The sequence below is a fragment of the Rhinolophus sinicus genome, chromosome 2, assembly GCF_057876585.1.
Source record: "Rhinolophus sinicus isolate RSI-liver-muscle chromosome 2, RSI-T2T, whole genome shotgun sequence".
In the NCBI taxonomy this organism is placed as follows: Eukaryota; Metazoa; Chordata; class Mammalia; order Chiroptera; family Rhinolophidae; genus Rhinolophus; species Rhinolophus sinicus.
Genome location: NC_142502.1, coordinates 123,876,271 through 123,888,701, shown reverse-complemented (window position 1 = coordinate 123,888,701; position 12,431 = coordinate 123,876,271). Strand labels below are relative to the sequence as shown.

The following is a 12,431-nucleotide window of genomic DNA, read 5'->3' as shown; positions in this document are numbered from 1 at the left end:
AATTCTTGGTCTGGCTTGTTGGAAAGGCACTTGGTAAGTCATTACAGAGCAGTCATTTTGTATACAGCGCTACCTAAAAGTCAAGATGTGATTCCCAGTTGCCAGTCTGTTGTTGAGACCATAAATTCAAAAAGGAAACCGAGGGCAGACGCACGCCTGTGTCAGCAATTACACGAGATGCTGGTGGAACAGCTGTGGGAGTCGGGTAAGGTTTCCGTGGCAGGTGAGGCCTGATCCACATTTGAAGGAAGCATGTTGGTGCTAACGGTGACCCCCCACCCCCGCTTGGCCTTGGCAGCTGTCCAGAGCTGCTTCTCAGACACCTTTCCTCATGATGCCCACACCTGGAGTCAGGAAGGGCCTGCTGTTCCTTGCTCACCTCTGCAGCCTTGCCTTATCAGGCCAATCTTTCTGCAGAGAAGGCCGGCTCTTCCCTTCTCCATCCTGGGTCACTTGATGCGACCCATCCTTCATGTGCCACCTCAAATGCCCCGTCCCTGCTCTCTCTGTGCTCTGAGAGGACTTCAGTGTTTTACCTGCACCCCCGCCAGTGACATTTACTATTTCTTCATAATTTGATGGGGGTGGGGGGTGTTCCTGAAGCAGGATGTTGCTGACATTGACTAGAGTCAGACCACTCTGGGCTTCATGGCTGGAAGGCTCTGGATAAGTTATGTATCTCTGGAAACTCGGCTTCACTAGGATGTTAGGGAGGGTATTTGGAAAAGGAAATGAAATCAAACGTCATTGAAAACATCTCTTTAAGGCCCTAATGTTGAATTCCTCCGTTTTAGCTGAGATGGTATTTGTGAGAATTAAATGAAGTAATGTATGAGGTGTGACAATTAAGTTCGCAAACTCATCCTAGGAAAAGTGCTACATACCTCGTTGCTGAATATCACTAAGGTCACCTTTGAAGTACTCCCCTTGGGAAGCTATGCACCAACGCCAGCGCCTAGTCCAGCCTTCAAAGCAATTTTGGAACTCTTTTTTTGGAATGGCCATCAGAGCTGTCGTTCTATTACCCTTGATGTCCTGAATGTCTTCAAAATGTCTTCCTTTCTATATTTCCTTTATCTTTGGGTAAAGAAAGAAGTCACTGGGGGCCGGATCAGGTGAGTAGGGAGGGTGTTCCGAAACAGTTTTTTGTTTATTGGCTAAAAACTCCCTCACAGACAGTGCCATGTGAGCTGGTGCATTGTTGTGATGCAAGAGCCATGAATTGGTGGTGAAAAGTTCAGGTCGTTTTCATCTTTTTCAGGTAGCCATTTTCAGCACTTCCACATAGTAAACTTGGTTAACTGTCCAGTTGGTACAAATTCATAATGAATAATCCCTCTGATATCAAAAAAGGTTAGCAATATCGTTGCAACAATTTTGCGAACTTAACTTCGTGTGTGAAATGCTCAGCGTAGTCCCTACACATGACGGCTGTGCTCATGACACCTGGGATGAGGTATGTGTATGTCAACATTGAATGTACCCAGTCGTTATGGGGTCCCCGGTAATGAACTTTTGGGTCTTCCATAGAGACCAGCACAATGCCTTTCCCAGTGTAGGAGCTCAGAACTGTAATGTGCACCAACTGAATGAAGGGTAAAAAGAAGCATTAATAATTGGTGGAGACAAGATAGATGGGGGAGCGTTTTAAGTGTGAAACACTGAGTGAGGGAGGGAGGAGTCCGAGGTCATGGGCTTCACTCCCTCTCCCTTCAGGAAAGCTCTCCACGGCGACACACAATTATCTTTTGGTTACCGGTTTCTAATTTAATTCCACTCTAATTTAATTGCACTGGGTGATTTCAATCTTTTGAAGTTTTTTTCTTGAGGCTTTCTTGCCTACTTTTGGAGTGATTTTTAAAAATCATTCCATTCACCCCCTCTGTACCTGTGTGGCCATTCATAGAGTTTCTCAATTCTATAGCCTCTTACAGGTGTGGACACCTGCTTGAAACCCTTACTGATGAGCCCCTGACCATCCAACTCTGCCTCCTGAGGTGGTCGGCTGCAGTGGCAGACAGCTACAGTTTCTGAAAAGTCCAAAGGTGCCATTCTTTAACCACAAAACATTGGTCCTAGCTCATTTGTTCATGTTCTCTTTCATTCATCAAATAACTTATTGTGTCTCTTAATTGTCAGGAACTGTGCTCGGTGATAGGGATAAAAAGATAACTAAGCCAGACGTGTTGTGATTATTGCAACTATTAGTGGAAACAAAGAAAATTTTAGTGCAGACGGAGTAAACTCTTTGTTAAGATGTGGCCTGAGCCACCTGCTGCTGACCCCTGCTTTGTGCTGTGTGATGGACAGGAGGAGAATTACTACACACATGGTGAGTCAGAGGGCCTGGACTCTAGTCCCAGCTCCGCCACTTGTTCCCTTGTGACCTTGGGTGAGTCACATCACCTTCTCAGGCTCAGTGTTTTTGTCTGTAAAACGGGCCCTTCCCATCTACAGGGTGCTTGTGAGGATCATAAAAGAGAGTCAATGTGACAGTGTTTCTAAACTCTAAAGCCCTTAACAAGGTTTTGATTTACACGGTGCACCAAAAGAAGTCCATTACAAAGAGCCCTTAGCAGCGGCTGCAGGTCTCCAGGGTTGACACATCCTCCAGATGCTTCCTGGGCATCTTCCAAGTTGGAAATTTAGAACTTTCTTTAAAAGTACTCCCCACCTTGCTATGGGGCCATTTCCAGTCCTGCTTCCAGAGATAGATCAAACTCCCAGGGAGGTAAAAAAAAAAGCCCCTTCATTTTAGGCTAGTCCTCACTTAGTTACTTTCATTACATTCTCCCTAATGGGAAGAGGAGATTTGATAGATGACATTTATTTGAGAAAGGACAAAATTGAGAGCAGCAAATGCATGAGGCTGAAAAGGTCTTTCTCTTTCCACAACAAGCCCCACTTTGACGGGGAAGTCCCGAGCAAAGGTGAAGGGCCGCTTCTGCTCACCCTTGCACGCCTGCTGCAGTACAGCGCTGGGCGGTGCTCACAGGGCGCGCCCAATAAATACTGGTGGCATAAATGAATAAATCAATGGCAGCTGTTTGGATTTCAATATAAATGGATCCAGGACTGAGATATTGCCAGATGGGCTGACAGGGTACAGTCTAGCGATGCATCACCAAGGCTATAAAAATGTAGCCATTTCTGGAATCACAGGCTGACATTTCAGAAGGTGATTACATGCACAATTTAACGACACGGCCATCCGTGCCCTCCGAGTGCCATCGCTTCAACAACTGTTTTCATGTTGGCTTTCTTGTTCCTTCTCTGTTTTTAAGTTGAGCACAGTTTTTTTCCCCCAGCTCCTCACATTTCTAGCTGAATGTGATTTTTTCACATGAAATTAGGCTCCATTTTTATAAAACCTAAGCTACTGCCGACGATGCTTGAGGTTTCACAGCAAATAGGGACTCCTGGTCGGCAGCTGCACAGCACCGCTGCTCGCTCTGCAGTGGCAACGTTGCTCCAAGACAGATGGAAGCGGTCCAAGGGATGATTAACTTCTGGGTCCTCTCAGTGTCCTCACGCGCGACTTGCCCTAGATTTCAAGATTGACCTCCAGCTTCTCTGCAAACGCATAGTTGCTGGGCTTGATAAATCACACGGATCCTTCTTTTGATCACAGTTATCTACTATTTACTACTCAGGAAGGGAAGTTAATCACACCCAGAGGCACTTCATATGCTGCACACACGCCCTCCCTCCTCCCCCAGCCCTTCACACACACTACCAGCTACTCTGTGGCATTCTCAGTGCTGCCTCCACACCAGACACACCTTTAAAAGTGACCCTCAGGCCCACCTATCCCTGTTGTCTTCTGCCTTTGTCTACCTCACCCTACGCAATCATCCATAAGAAGAAAAGATATTTGATATATAGATGATACATTACAGAATCGTACACCTGAAACCTATGTAAGTTTACTAACAATTGTCACCCCAATGAACTTTAATTAAAAAGAAAAAGACACTTGAGAGGCACATTCTAAGGAGTAAGGAGCAGGTAGGAAGGATGGTGTCTCGTTGCAAACTGAGGGTTTTTTTTTTTTTTGTAATTGGCTTGTTTACCTTGTTGGGAATTTTGCCCCCTTTTCCTGCACTGGTGTCCTGATATTTTCTCATTATTTGGGGCAATCAGTGGGCCTCTGGTAGGCCAGGTGACGCTCAATGGCATCAAATAGACAGATGAAAAACTCGGCAGTCAACAGAACAAAAGAACAAAAACAGTGCCATCCCACCTACAAAGGATGACGCTTCCTGTCACTGCAGAGGATTGGGGTGGGGGGGTGGGGGAACACAAGTGAGTTGGGCTGAAGCAGATTTGCCACTGGGATTCCATGTGGAACCATGGACACGGGCTGTTTTGGCTGAATCATAAATTAAGCCCGTTGCTCAGGCAAAACCAAACCAGGCCAGAGGTTTTCTTTAGGGGTGACCACAGATGAGTTTTAAATTAACACGTTGCATACGGATCACGAGAATCTTCACAAGGGATTTAAACCCCGCCGTATGCAACGTGTTAAGTAATGAACTACCATAGTTTTAATTGATCAGGGTTGTGTATTAATTACTGAGGACTCACTGAACTTAATGCATACATTCTTAACTGCCAGATACTGGGTTCCTGCCAGAGCGCCTATTTAAGCCAGGAAACCGGAGAAGTGAAAAGACAGATGAGATTGGCCTTCAGAAAACATCTGGATATTCTCTCCCCTCTGACACCCGACAGGGATGAGCTTTCTATGGCCCTTAGAAAGGAAAAGGAAATGCCACCCCTCTGCCTTACAACTAGTCTCATTTGGTCTGAGGGAGCCTTGGAAGGAGGCTTTCTTCGGGGGAGGCAGAGAACAACAGGCTTCCTCCACTGAAAACTTACATCCCCCCACAACCCCTAGTCACCCAAACTATTTCATCACCAATTTGCACATCTTGAAACAAAACAGCCCCAACTCCTGTATGAAACGTACTTGTGTTTAGCAGGTACTCAAGGCTAAATGGAAGGGGGTCGGGCCCACCGCTGAACCTCCGAGACAAGGAGCCTGTGCTGGCACAGCTTGAGCCAACCTGGGCTACTCTGTTCAACTCCAGAACGCAAAACTCAGGAAGCACCTGCGGGGGTCTGAAAGTGCTTTCTTTTTCTAGGACAAAAGTGAAAGTGCTGCCTACTCGTTATGGAATTTTATATCCAGAGGTGATTCACAGACTGAAAAAAAAAAAAGTTCAGGAAACCAGGATAGTTTGTGTAAGTGAATGTGTAATAGATGAATACCACCAGACTGTAAGTGACCAGAAATATCGGGGTTAGACCTCTACCTTAGGAGGGTCACAACCTGGGGGGAATTTTTTACTCAGTTCCATTCCCAACCCTGAGGTACTTCCTCTGACAGACAGAACAGTAGGCAAGTTAGGCAGTGGTCTGAGCAGGAGTCATGTCGAGTATTTTCTAGAAAATACTGGTTTATTCAATAGACTAGGTAAGGTGATAGAAACTGACTTCCGTCGCTTGGTAAGTTAGCATTCTCTAATTTAAGCAACTAGAAAACATGAATCCAATCAATGCAGTAGGTGTTTTAAGCCCTTATTTTGAAGAAGAGTTTTAAATTGTATCTTCAAATGGTTACCGATGCTTCTCGCTAGGGAAATTACTCGTGTGGCCCTGAATGAGTGGGAAACATAGAAGAGAAAAAGCACAGAGAAGGTAGCTTTATTTACACAACCGCATTGTTAGAAAGGCACATTCAACTCATTACTTTGAAGTGAGCCAAGATCCCCCAGTTTTGAACAGAAAACATTGTTAGATTTACGGGGGAAATGCTCTATTACATTTGAAGACAGAGACATTTGTAAGAAGAGTCCTCACAATGGGAAGCTCTGTTTCTGTTTCTAGGGAATGGACTTTTTTCTCACAGTCTCTGCACTTAGCAGTTAGAGCATCAACAGGGGCTGAGATGCTAACTTACCAGTTCATCAACTCTTGGGCTTGACCGGGGTTGGAGAGAATATCAGAAAAAAGTCAAAAGGAATAATGTTGCTCATCATAAAATCCAGGCACAGTTTCTACCCAGGACAGGGTCAAACATCTTTGGGATGGAGCCTCAGGATATATTGGTTCTAGTTTCTGATTTGTGATTCTATTTTGCAACCAGGTCTTCAAAGGGAGTCCATACTTTCCTAAAATAGGTTTCTATTCATTCTACCAGAGGTCATAGTGACATTTCATATCTACATAGGTAGCTTTATTGAAATATATCTTATACACCATAAAGTTTACCCATTTTAAAGCGTGCAAGTCAATGATTTTTAGCATATTTACAAGGTTGTGAAACCATCACCATAGTATAATTTTACATTTTCAATACTGCAAAAGAAACCTTGTAACCACTGGCAATTACATACTGAGGGCTTTCTCTCGCTTCTCAGTGCATTTTGTTGAAGGAATCACTTATTTAAGAAGTCAGAGAGAAAAAAAGAAATAGGTAGATGAAAGGAATTAATGTGTCAGACTTTAAATGTTTTGATCCAGTCTCTCCCCCTTCTACCAACAGACTCAGAAGCAGTACAGTTGTCAGCTTTTGTGAAAACCCCAGAAGGAATTCCAGAAGATCCTGTGGCAGCCACTCTTAGAGCTCACAAGCTTGTGTGGTTGTCATGGGAAGGTTTTTCAATTGAAATAAAAAGACTCAGGCTCAGCCTGCCATCAGAGGACACGCTTTCCACCCATGCACACAGATAATTTGCTTAAGTGACAGGTTTTACCTTGGAGAAGCTGAACTGAGCTAGTTGACAGTGTCAATTATTGCTCATTCCACAAACTAAAGAACTGGGAAAGAAGGGAGGGCAGTGACAGGTCGCTAGGTAACACTGAGGTGCTCACCAGCCAGCCAAGGGGACATTTCCAGCTGTTTCTGACACTGCAAGAACCTCACTTGTGGAGAGAAACAGGGACTTGGTCTTTACCTCTTGATAATCCTTTAAGAAACGCCCCCCCCCGCCCCCAACCTTAGCAAATGAAAAAAAAAATAATAAAAAAACAACCAAAACAAAAAAGGGTCTGGTCTGTGCTAGAAAGTAACTTTCTCTATCCCTCTTCCACTTTCTTTACACAGCAAAGTGGGATGTGAAATACAACTTGACTATGTTAGTTGATTAGGTTTATACATCTCATTCAATAATACCATCCAAAAAACCCAGCTGAAGCACGGAGTAAAAAGACAGGAACGCAGGACCATGAATTGGGTTATGTGCATAAAGTATTCCAAGAGAGAATCTCATCAAAACACAGATAGCTCCCGGGGAAATGAGATGGAAAAAGTCTGAAGAAAACACCTCAAAATAAATGAAGTACTTATTGCTGAAAAATGAGTTTACATCTCAACCAATTCTAAAGTTCAGAATGTACTGTGCCATTCAGGCCTTTTCCTCTAGTTCCTTGTCTCTTGTTTCACTGTACAACGAGGACCTCGCCACACTTTCTGTGAAATACAACAAGGCGATTTTTGCAGTAATAAACTCCACACGTGCGTGACAAATCCAAGCACACAAAAACGTTTAACACCCCAGTTCCCAGACACTTGAGGGACAAAATCCGATTATGAATTATATGCCACAATAAATAGGGCTCAATGTTTCATAAAGCAATTTATAGTTCATAAAAATGACAGAACGTACCTGTCAGACAGAGCGTGGAGAGCCGTTCTCTGGGCTGCCTGCTGGAAGAAAGGGCAGAGATGTTTATTTAATATTCTGACTTTTAAATTATGTGCTCAATCAACATTTAAAAAAAAAACCAAAAACCGGTGTCACATACATTTTTGCAGTATGGCCAAATATTAAACTACTAGGAGCACAGTAAGACTCCTGTCATGCTATGAAAGGGACATTCCTGAAGTTAACTAAAATCCCTGCAGTGCCCACCTGCCATTAGGGGGCAAGCTTGGGGAGGCAGGAAGTACCAACAGGTGAGGTTGGACAGGTCTCAGGAGACCCAGTGAGAATGAGAGCTGTTTCAATTTTACTCCCTGAAATAATTTTACCATTGTTTTATTCTGCAGGGCAAAAAGATGTGTTTTGGTTCCTTTATAGTTTTTCTCCCAATGAAGGTGTAATTTTTGACCCAATTTTCAGATTTATTGAAAAAAGTCACCACAATTGGAAATTGGAACACTGACTGAAAAACGTGATAATATTATGAGATTAATGATTTATTTTAGGCTTAGTAATGATTTTGTGGCAATTTTTAAAAGAGTCTTTAGAGAGTCATATTAAAATATTTATGGATACCAATTTTATAATTTTTTGGGATTTGCTTTAAAATAATATATTTGGAGGGAAGAGAGAAAGGATAGGCATATCCGAGTGAAACAAGATAGCCTTGGGTTGCTAACTGTTGGAACTAGGTGATGAGTGCACTGGGGATTATTATATTATTCTAGACATTTTCGTATGTGTTTGAAATTTTCCATCAAACAAAAACTAACAGAAAAAAGAAAATAAAAAGTCCTCCATTTCTCCATCAGATTATTCCCATTTTGTACTCACTTTCCTTTTGTCTGCCTAGTCTATATTTTTGTCCATTTGCCTTCTACTGCTGAACACTCTGAGACTTTGGAAGGTCGAAGGAATACTCTGTTATGTTTCAGAAGTCATAAGTGGGAAGGGATCAAAGCATGGCCTGTAAGATCGAGGCTTACTCAGGGTGCACCAGGAAATAAGACATGTGTACGGTCCGTTTTCACCTTGTACACTACCCATGTCAAGTTCACTGTTTACCAGGGACACCAAAATGTATCTCATGCTAGTCCTCACTACATTTGGATAGCAGACAAAACAGATAGAATCTTAAAATTAGGAAAAACATGACCCATCAGAAACATGTTCCCTCTTGCAGAGATGAAATCTACCCTTGGTGATAAATGCATGTCAGTCCAACAGTCTCTGAATTCCTACCACATGGAGACTGTTGCACCGGGCTCCAGGAAGGAGAAAAACAAAGCAGAATGCTATGGAAGGCAGTGTGGAGATTCCTCAAAAAATTACGAATAGAATTACCATATGACCTAGCAATCCCTCTCCTGGGTATCTACTCAAAAAATCTGAAAACATTTATCCATAAAGACAAGTGTGCTCCAAGGTTCATTGCAGCTTTATTAATGGTGGCCAAGACATGGAAACAACCAAAATGTCCTTCGATAGATGAATGGATAAAGAAGTTGTGGTATATATACACAATGGAATACTATTCGGTGGTAAGAAAAGATGATATAGGAACATTTGTGACAACATGGATGGATCTTGAGAGTGTAATGCTGAGCGAAATAAGTCAGACAAAAAAAGTAGAGAACCATATGATTTCACTGATATGTGGTATGTAAACAGAAAACAACAAAAGAACAAGACAAACAAATGAGAAACAAAAACTCATAGACACAGACGATTAGTGGTTACCAGAGGGTAAGGGGGGTGGGGGGTGGGGGGTGGGAGATGAGGGTAAAGGGGATCAAATATATGGTGATGGAAGGAGAACTGACTCTGGGTGGTGAACACACAATGGGATTTATAGATGATGTATTACAGAATTGTACACCTGAAATCTATGTAACTTGACTAACAATTGTCACCCCAATAAACTTTAATTAAAAAACAAAACAAAACAAAAAAACAAAGCAGAAGAAGCAGTCATTGTCTCAGACGAGCTCAATCTCCAGGCAGGAAGTCAGAACAGAGGTCCATGGATGGCTTGAAGACACTTGTGAAATAGCACGCAAACACAAAGATGAAGCTAGGACCGTGCCAGGAAGGTGCGGATGTGAGCGGTAACTGATGGTGGGTAGGTCAACAGCAACTCAAGACAGTAGTGTCTGGGACTGTGAGCTCAGCAAACATCCGCTGAGTGAACGTTAAAGAATGACTCCATTAAGTAATCCTTCCCGCTAAAATTTGAACAAAACTGTAAAGACAAGGAGGGATGAGGCCAGGGAGAAGAGGCATTGGTCGTACTGGACGAGAAGGCAGAGCAAGGGCTGTCTGAGCCTCTAGCAGTGGTTCTGAATTTGAGGGGGCACCCCTTCCCCCCAACCCCAGGGTGTCTGGAATTGAGTAGGGGTGTTTCCGTGCATCACATTCACAAGGGGGAATCACTATTGGCAATTAGTACCTGGGGCCAGGGATGCTAAAGCCTTTCAAAAATCAGAACTCCTTGTAAGAGGAATGGGCCCCATAAAATGACGAGGGTGTTTCTGTGGAGAAACATGGCAGCAAAGTAGATCTGACAGAAGTGACACAGGGAACATTAATTTCTGGGCCTCGCAAAAGGAACGGAAACTGAATTAATAACAGGAACTTAGATAGTTTCCACAAATGAAATAACCACACTGATTTAGGAAAAGCCATAAAATCTGTTGAACTGGGCATGTGAAAGTCTTCCGTTCTGGGAGACGTTCTGCCACTCATTTATGTTATGGGTCCTGAGTCTGGCCCTCAGTCTATGTCTCAGCTTCCAAACTGCTCTTTCTGCCATGAATGGGATGATGAGGAAGCTAGTCTGCCAATGACCAGGCTACGGTGGACCATCTACGGGGTGACTGCTCCTATTCCCCTGGATTCCAGTGAATTAAGGCCCCAATGCCCTGGCATTCCAATGTCACATAGTCAGTTCAAGAGAGGAAAGAAGAATACTTGCAGAGCTTTCTCTTGATGAGGACACCTGAGGCAGTAGAATGAGGGGAGGGAATGAGGTGAGAAGCCTGAGGAAGGCTTGGAGACCAGGAGACTCCTCCAACACCTCAGAGGATGGGCACTTCCTTCTCTTTCCTCTCACTCCTTTCTCTGTGCTCTCCCAGAGGGCCAGCCCAGGAGCATGCTCACCGTAAGCACCAAGCAGGTGGCGGGGCGGCCATCATTGTTCCCACGTCTGTCTCCTAAAGGGTTCTCCTACCACTCAACAAAATGGCTTGGCTTTCACTTTTGGAAACTACACTTGAAAAGAAGATTCCTGACTCTGTTTCGCTAAATATACACAAAGTATTTGGAACTTCCCAAAGAAACGGTGGCATGTGTTATTAGGACAGTCTCTTAACACCCTCTCAGCAGAGGCTTTGGACACAGACTCTTCCTGGAACAACCAAAATCATGACAGATGTGACTGAAAGTTCAACAGAAATCTCCAACATGGCATCTCAATTTTCCCCTGGCCAGGGCTGTCAGTATTTAAAAAGTCTGTTCCCTTTTTTCTCCCCTGCCTCCAAACATTCCCCGCTGACTTCTGTGATAATGAAACAGCGCTTGCTGATGTGAAGACTATAAGAAAATGGTTTCAAAAACAAAACAAACAAAAAAGAAACAGCTGCTCGACCACCACTGGAGTGGTGCATCCCAGACGGGGTAATGGCGTCAGACTGCTGTTGGCTGAGTCCTCTAAAGAAGCTGAGCTGGGAGCTGAGAGCAGGGCTGCTTTCCTTAGCACATGGACGTGATGTTGGGACCAAAAGGTCCTTGGGGCTTACACTTCGGGCATCCCACCAGTCACTAAACAATGACTTTCTGTGAGTCTCACCCTTTAATCTGTCCCCACGACGTATGTTTCTGGACACTTAACACCATGGTAACTTAGCACAATCACCTGCCTACACTACAATTTTTAATGCCTGATTTTGATTATGCTATTTAATTTGCAGTTACTCTACATTATGAAAAAACCCCGCAGTGGACGACTCATCATCCATCAAGAAAGGAGATGAGAATATGTTAGATGTTTTGAATACTACCTTGAGGGAAAAAAGCTCTATGTCACTAAAGTTATATGTCATATACCAAAGCAAAGACTGACAAGTTTGTATTTATTTACTTTCTCCTCTTTTAAATATATTTTGGCTTTTGGACACTATTTTATTTTTTACGGTTGGAAAATAATAAAATAAATAAACACTGGAATTAAATCTCAGAGAAAAAATTACTTAGGTGACTCATAATTGAAGCCTGAAAAACAACTCACAGTAAACTAGATGAATTGCCCAATTTCCTTCTTTCAAGAGTTGTGTGTTACAGCAACCATATTTCTCTCTTTCTAAATCATCATCCCCTCTAGTAGCTCTCCTCTCATCCAGTTCTCAACAAAATAGGTTGAGAGGGTTAAGCGAATGCTTCATTGATCTTTCCTGAGTTCATTACTCATTCATAAATGACTCTGAAGCGTAAGTCTATGAGACAAAACAAGTTTTCTGCCAGAAATAATAATTTTCCAGGCTCTCTTCAAGAGATAACATGTTTTCTCTGTCTTTATTGTAGCAAGTTTGTTCCTTGGGAACATAATCAGTAGACATTCAGGTTTCAAGGTATGCTAAAAAAAATTACCAGTCACAATCTGTTATTGAAGGGCAACCAAAGAGGAAATAAAGTGCCCTTATTGTAATTGAGTCGAGAACAGGACAA

The 12,431-nt window shown here is 43.1% G+C and overlaps 1 protein-coding gene across 10 annotated transcripts in view; it reads right to left on the bottom strand.

Annotated features, from left to right (window-relative positions):
- AFF3 (ALF transcription elongation factor 3) overlaps positions 1-12,431 on the bottom strand; it is a 545,430-nt gene that overhangs the window by 80,212 nt on the left and 452,787 nt on the right. For 9 of the 10 annotated variants that reach the window (XM_074332377.2, XM_074332383.2, XM_088796019.1 and 6 more), the window contains one exon: positions 7,674-7,714. In XM_074332377.2, coding sequence (XP_074188478.1) covers positions 7,674-7,714 — 41 coding nt within the window. The remainder of the gene's footprint in view (positions 1-7,673; positions 7,715-12,431) is intronic. The other variant, XM_074332379.2, reaches the window with a different exon arrangement.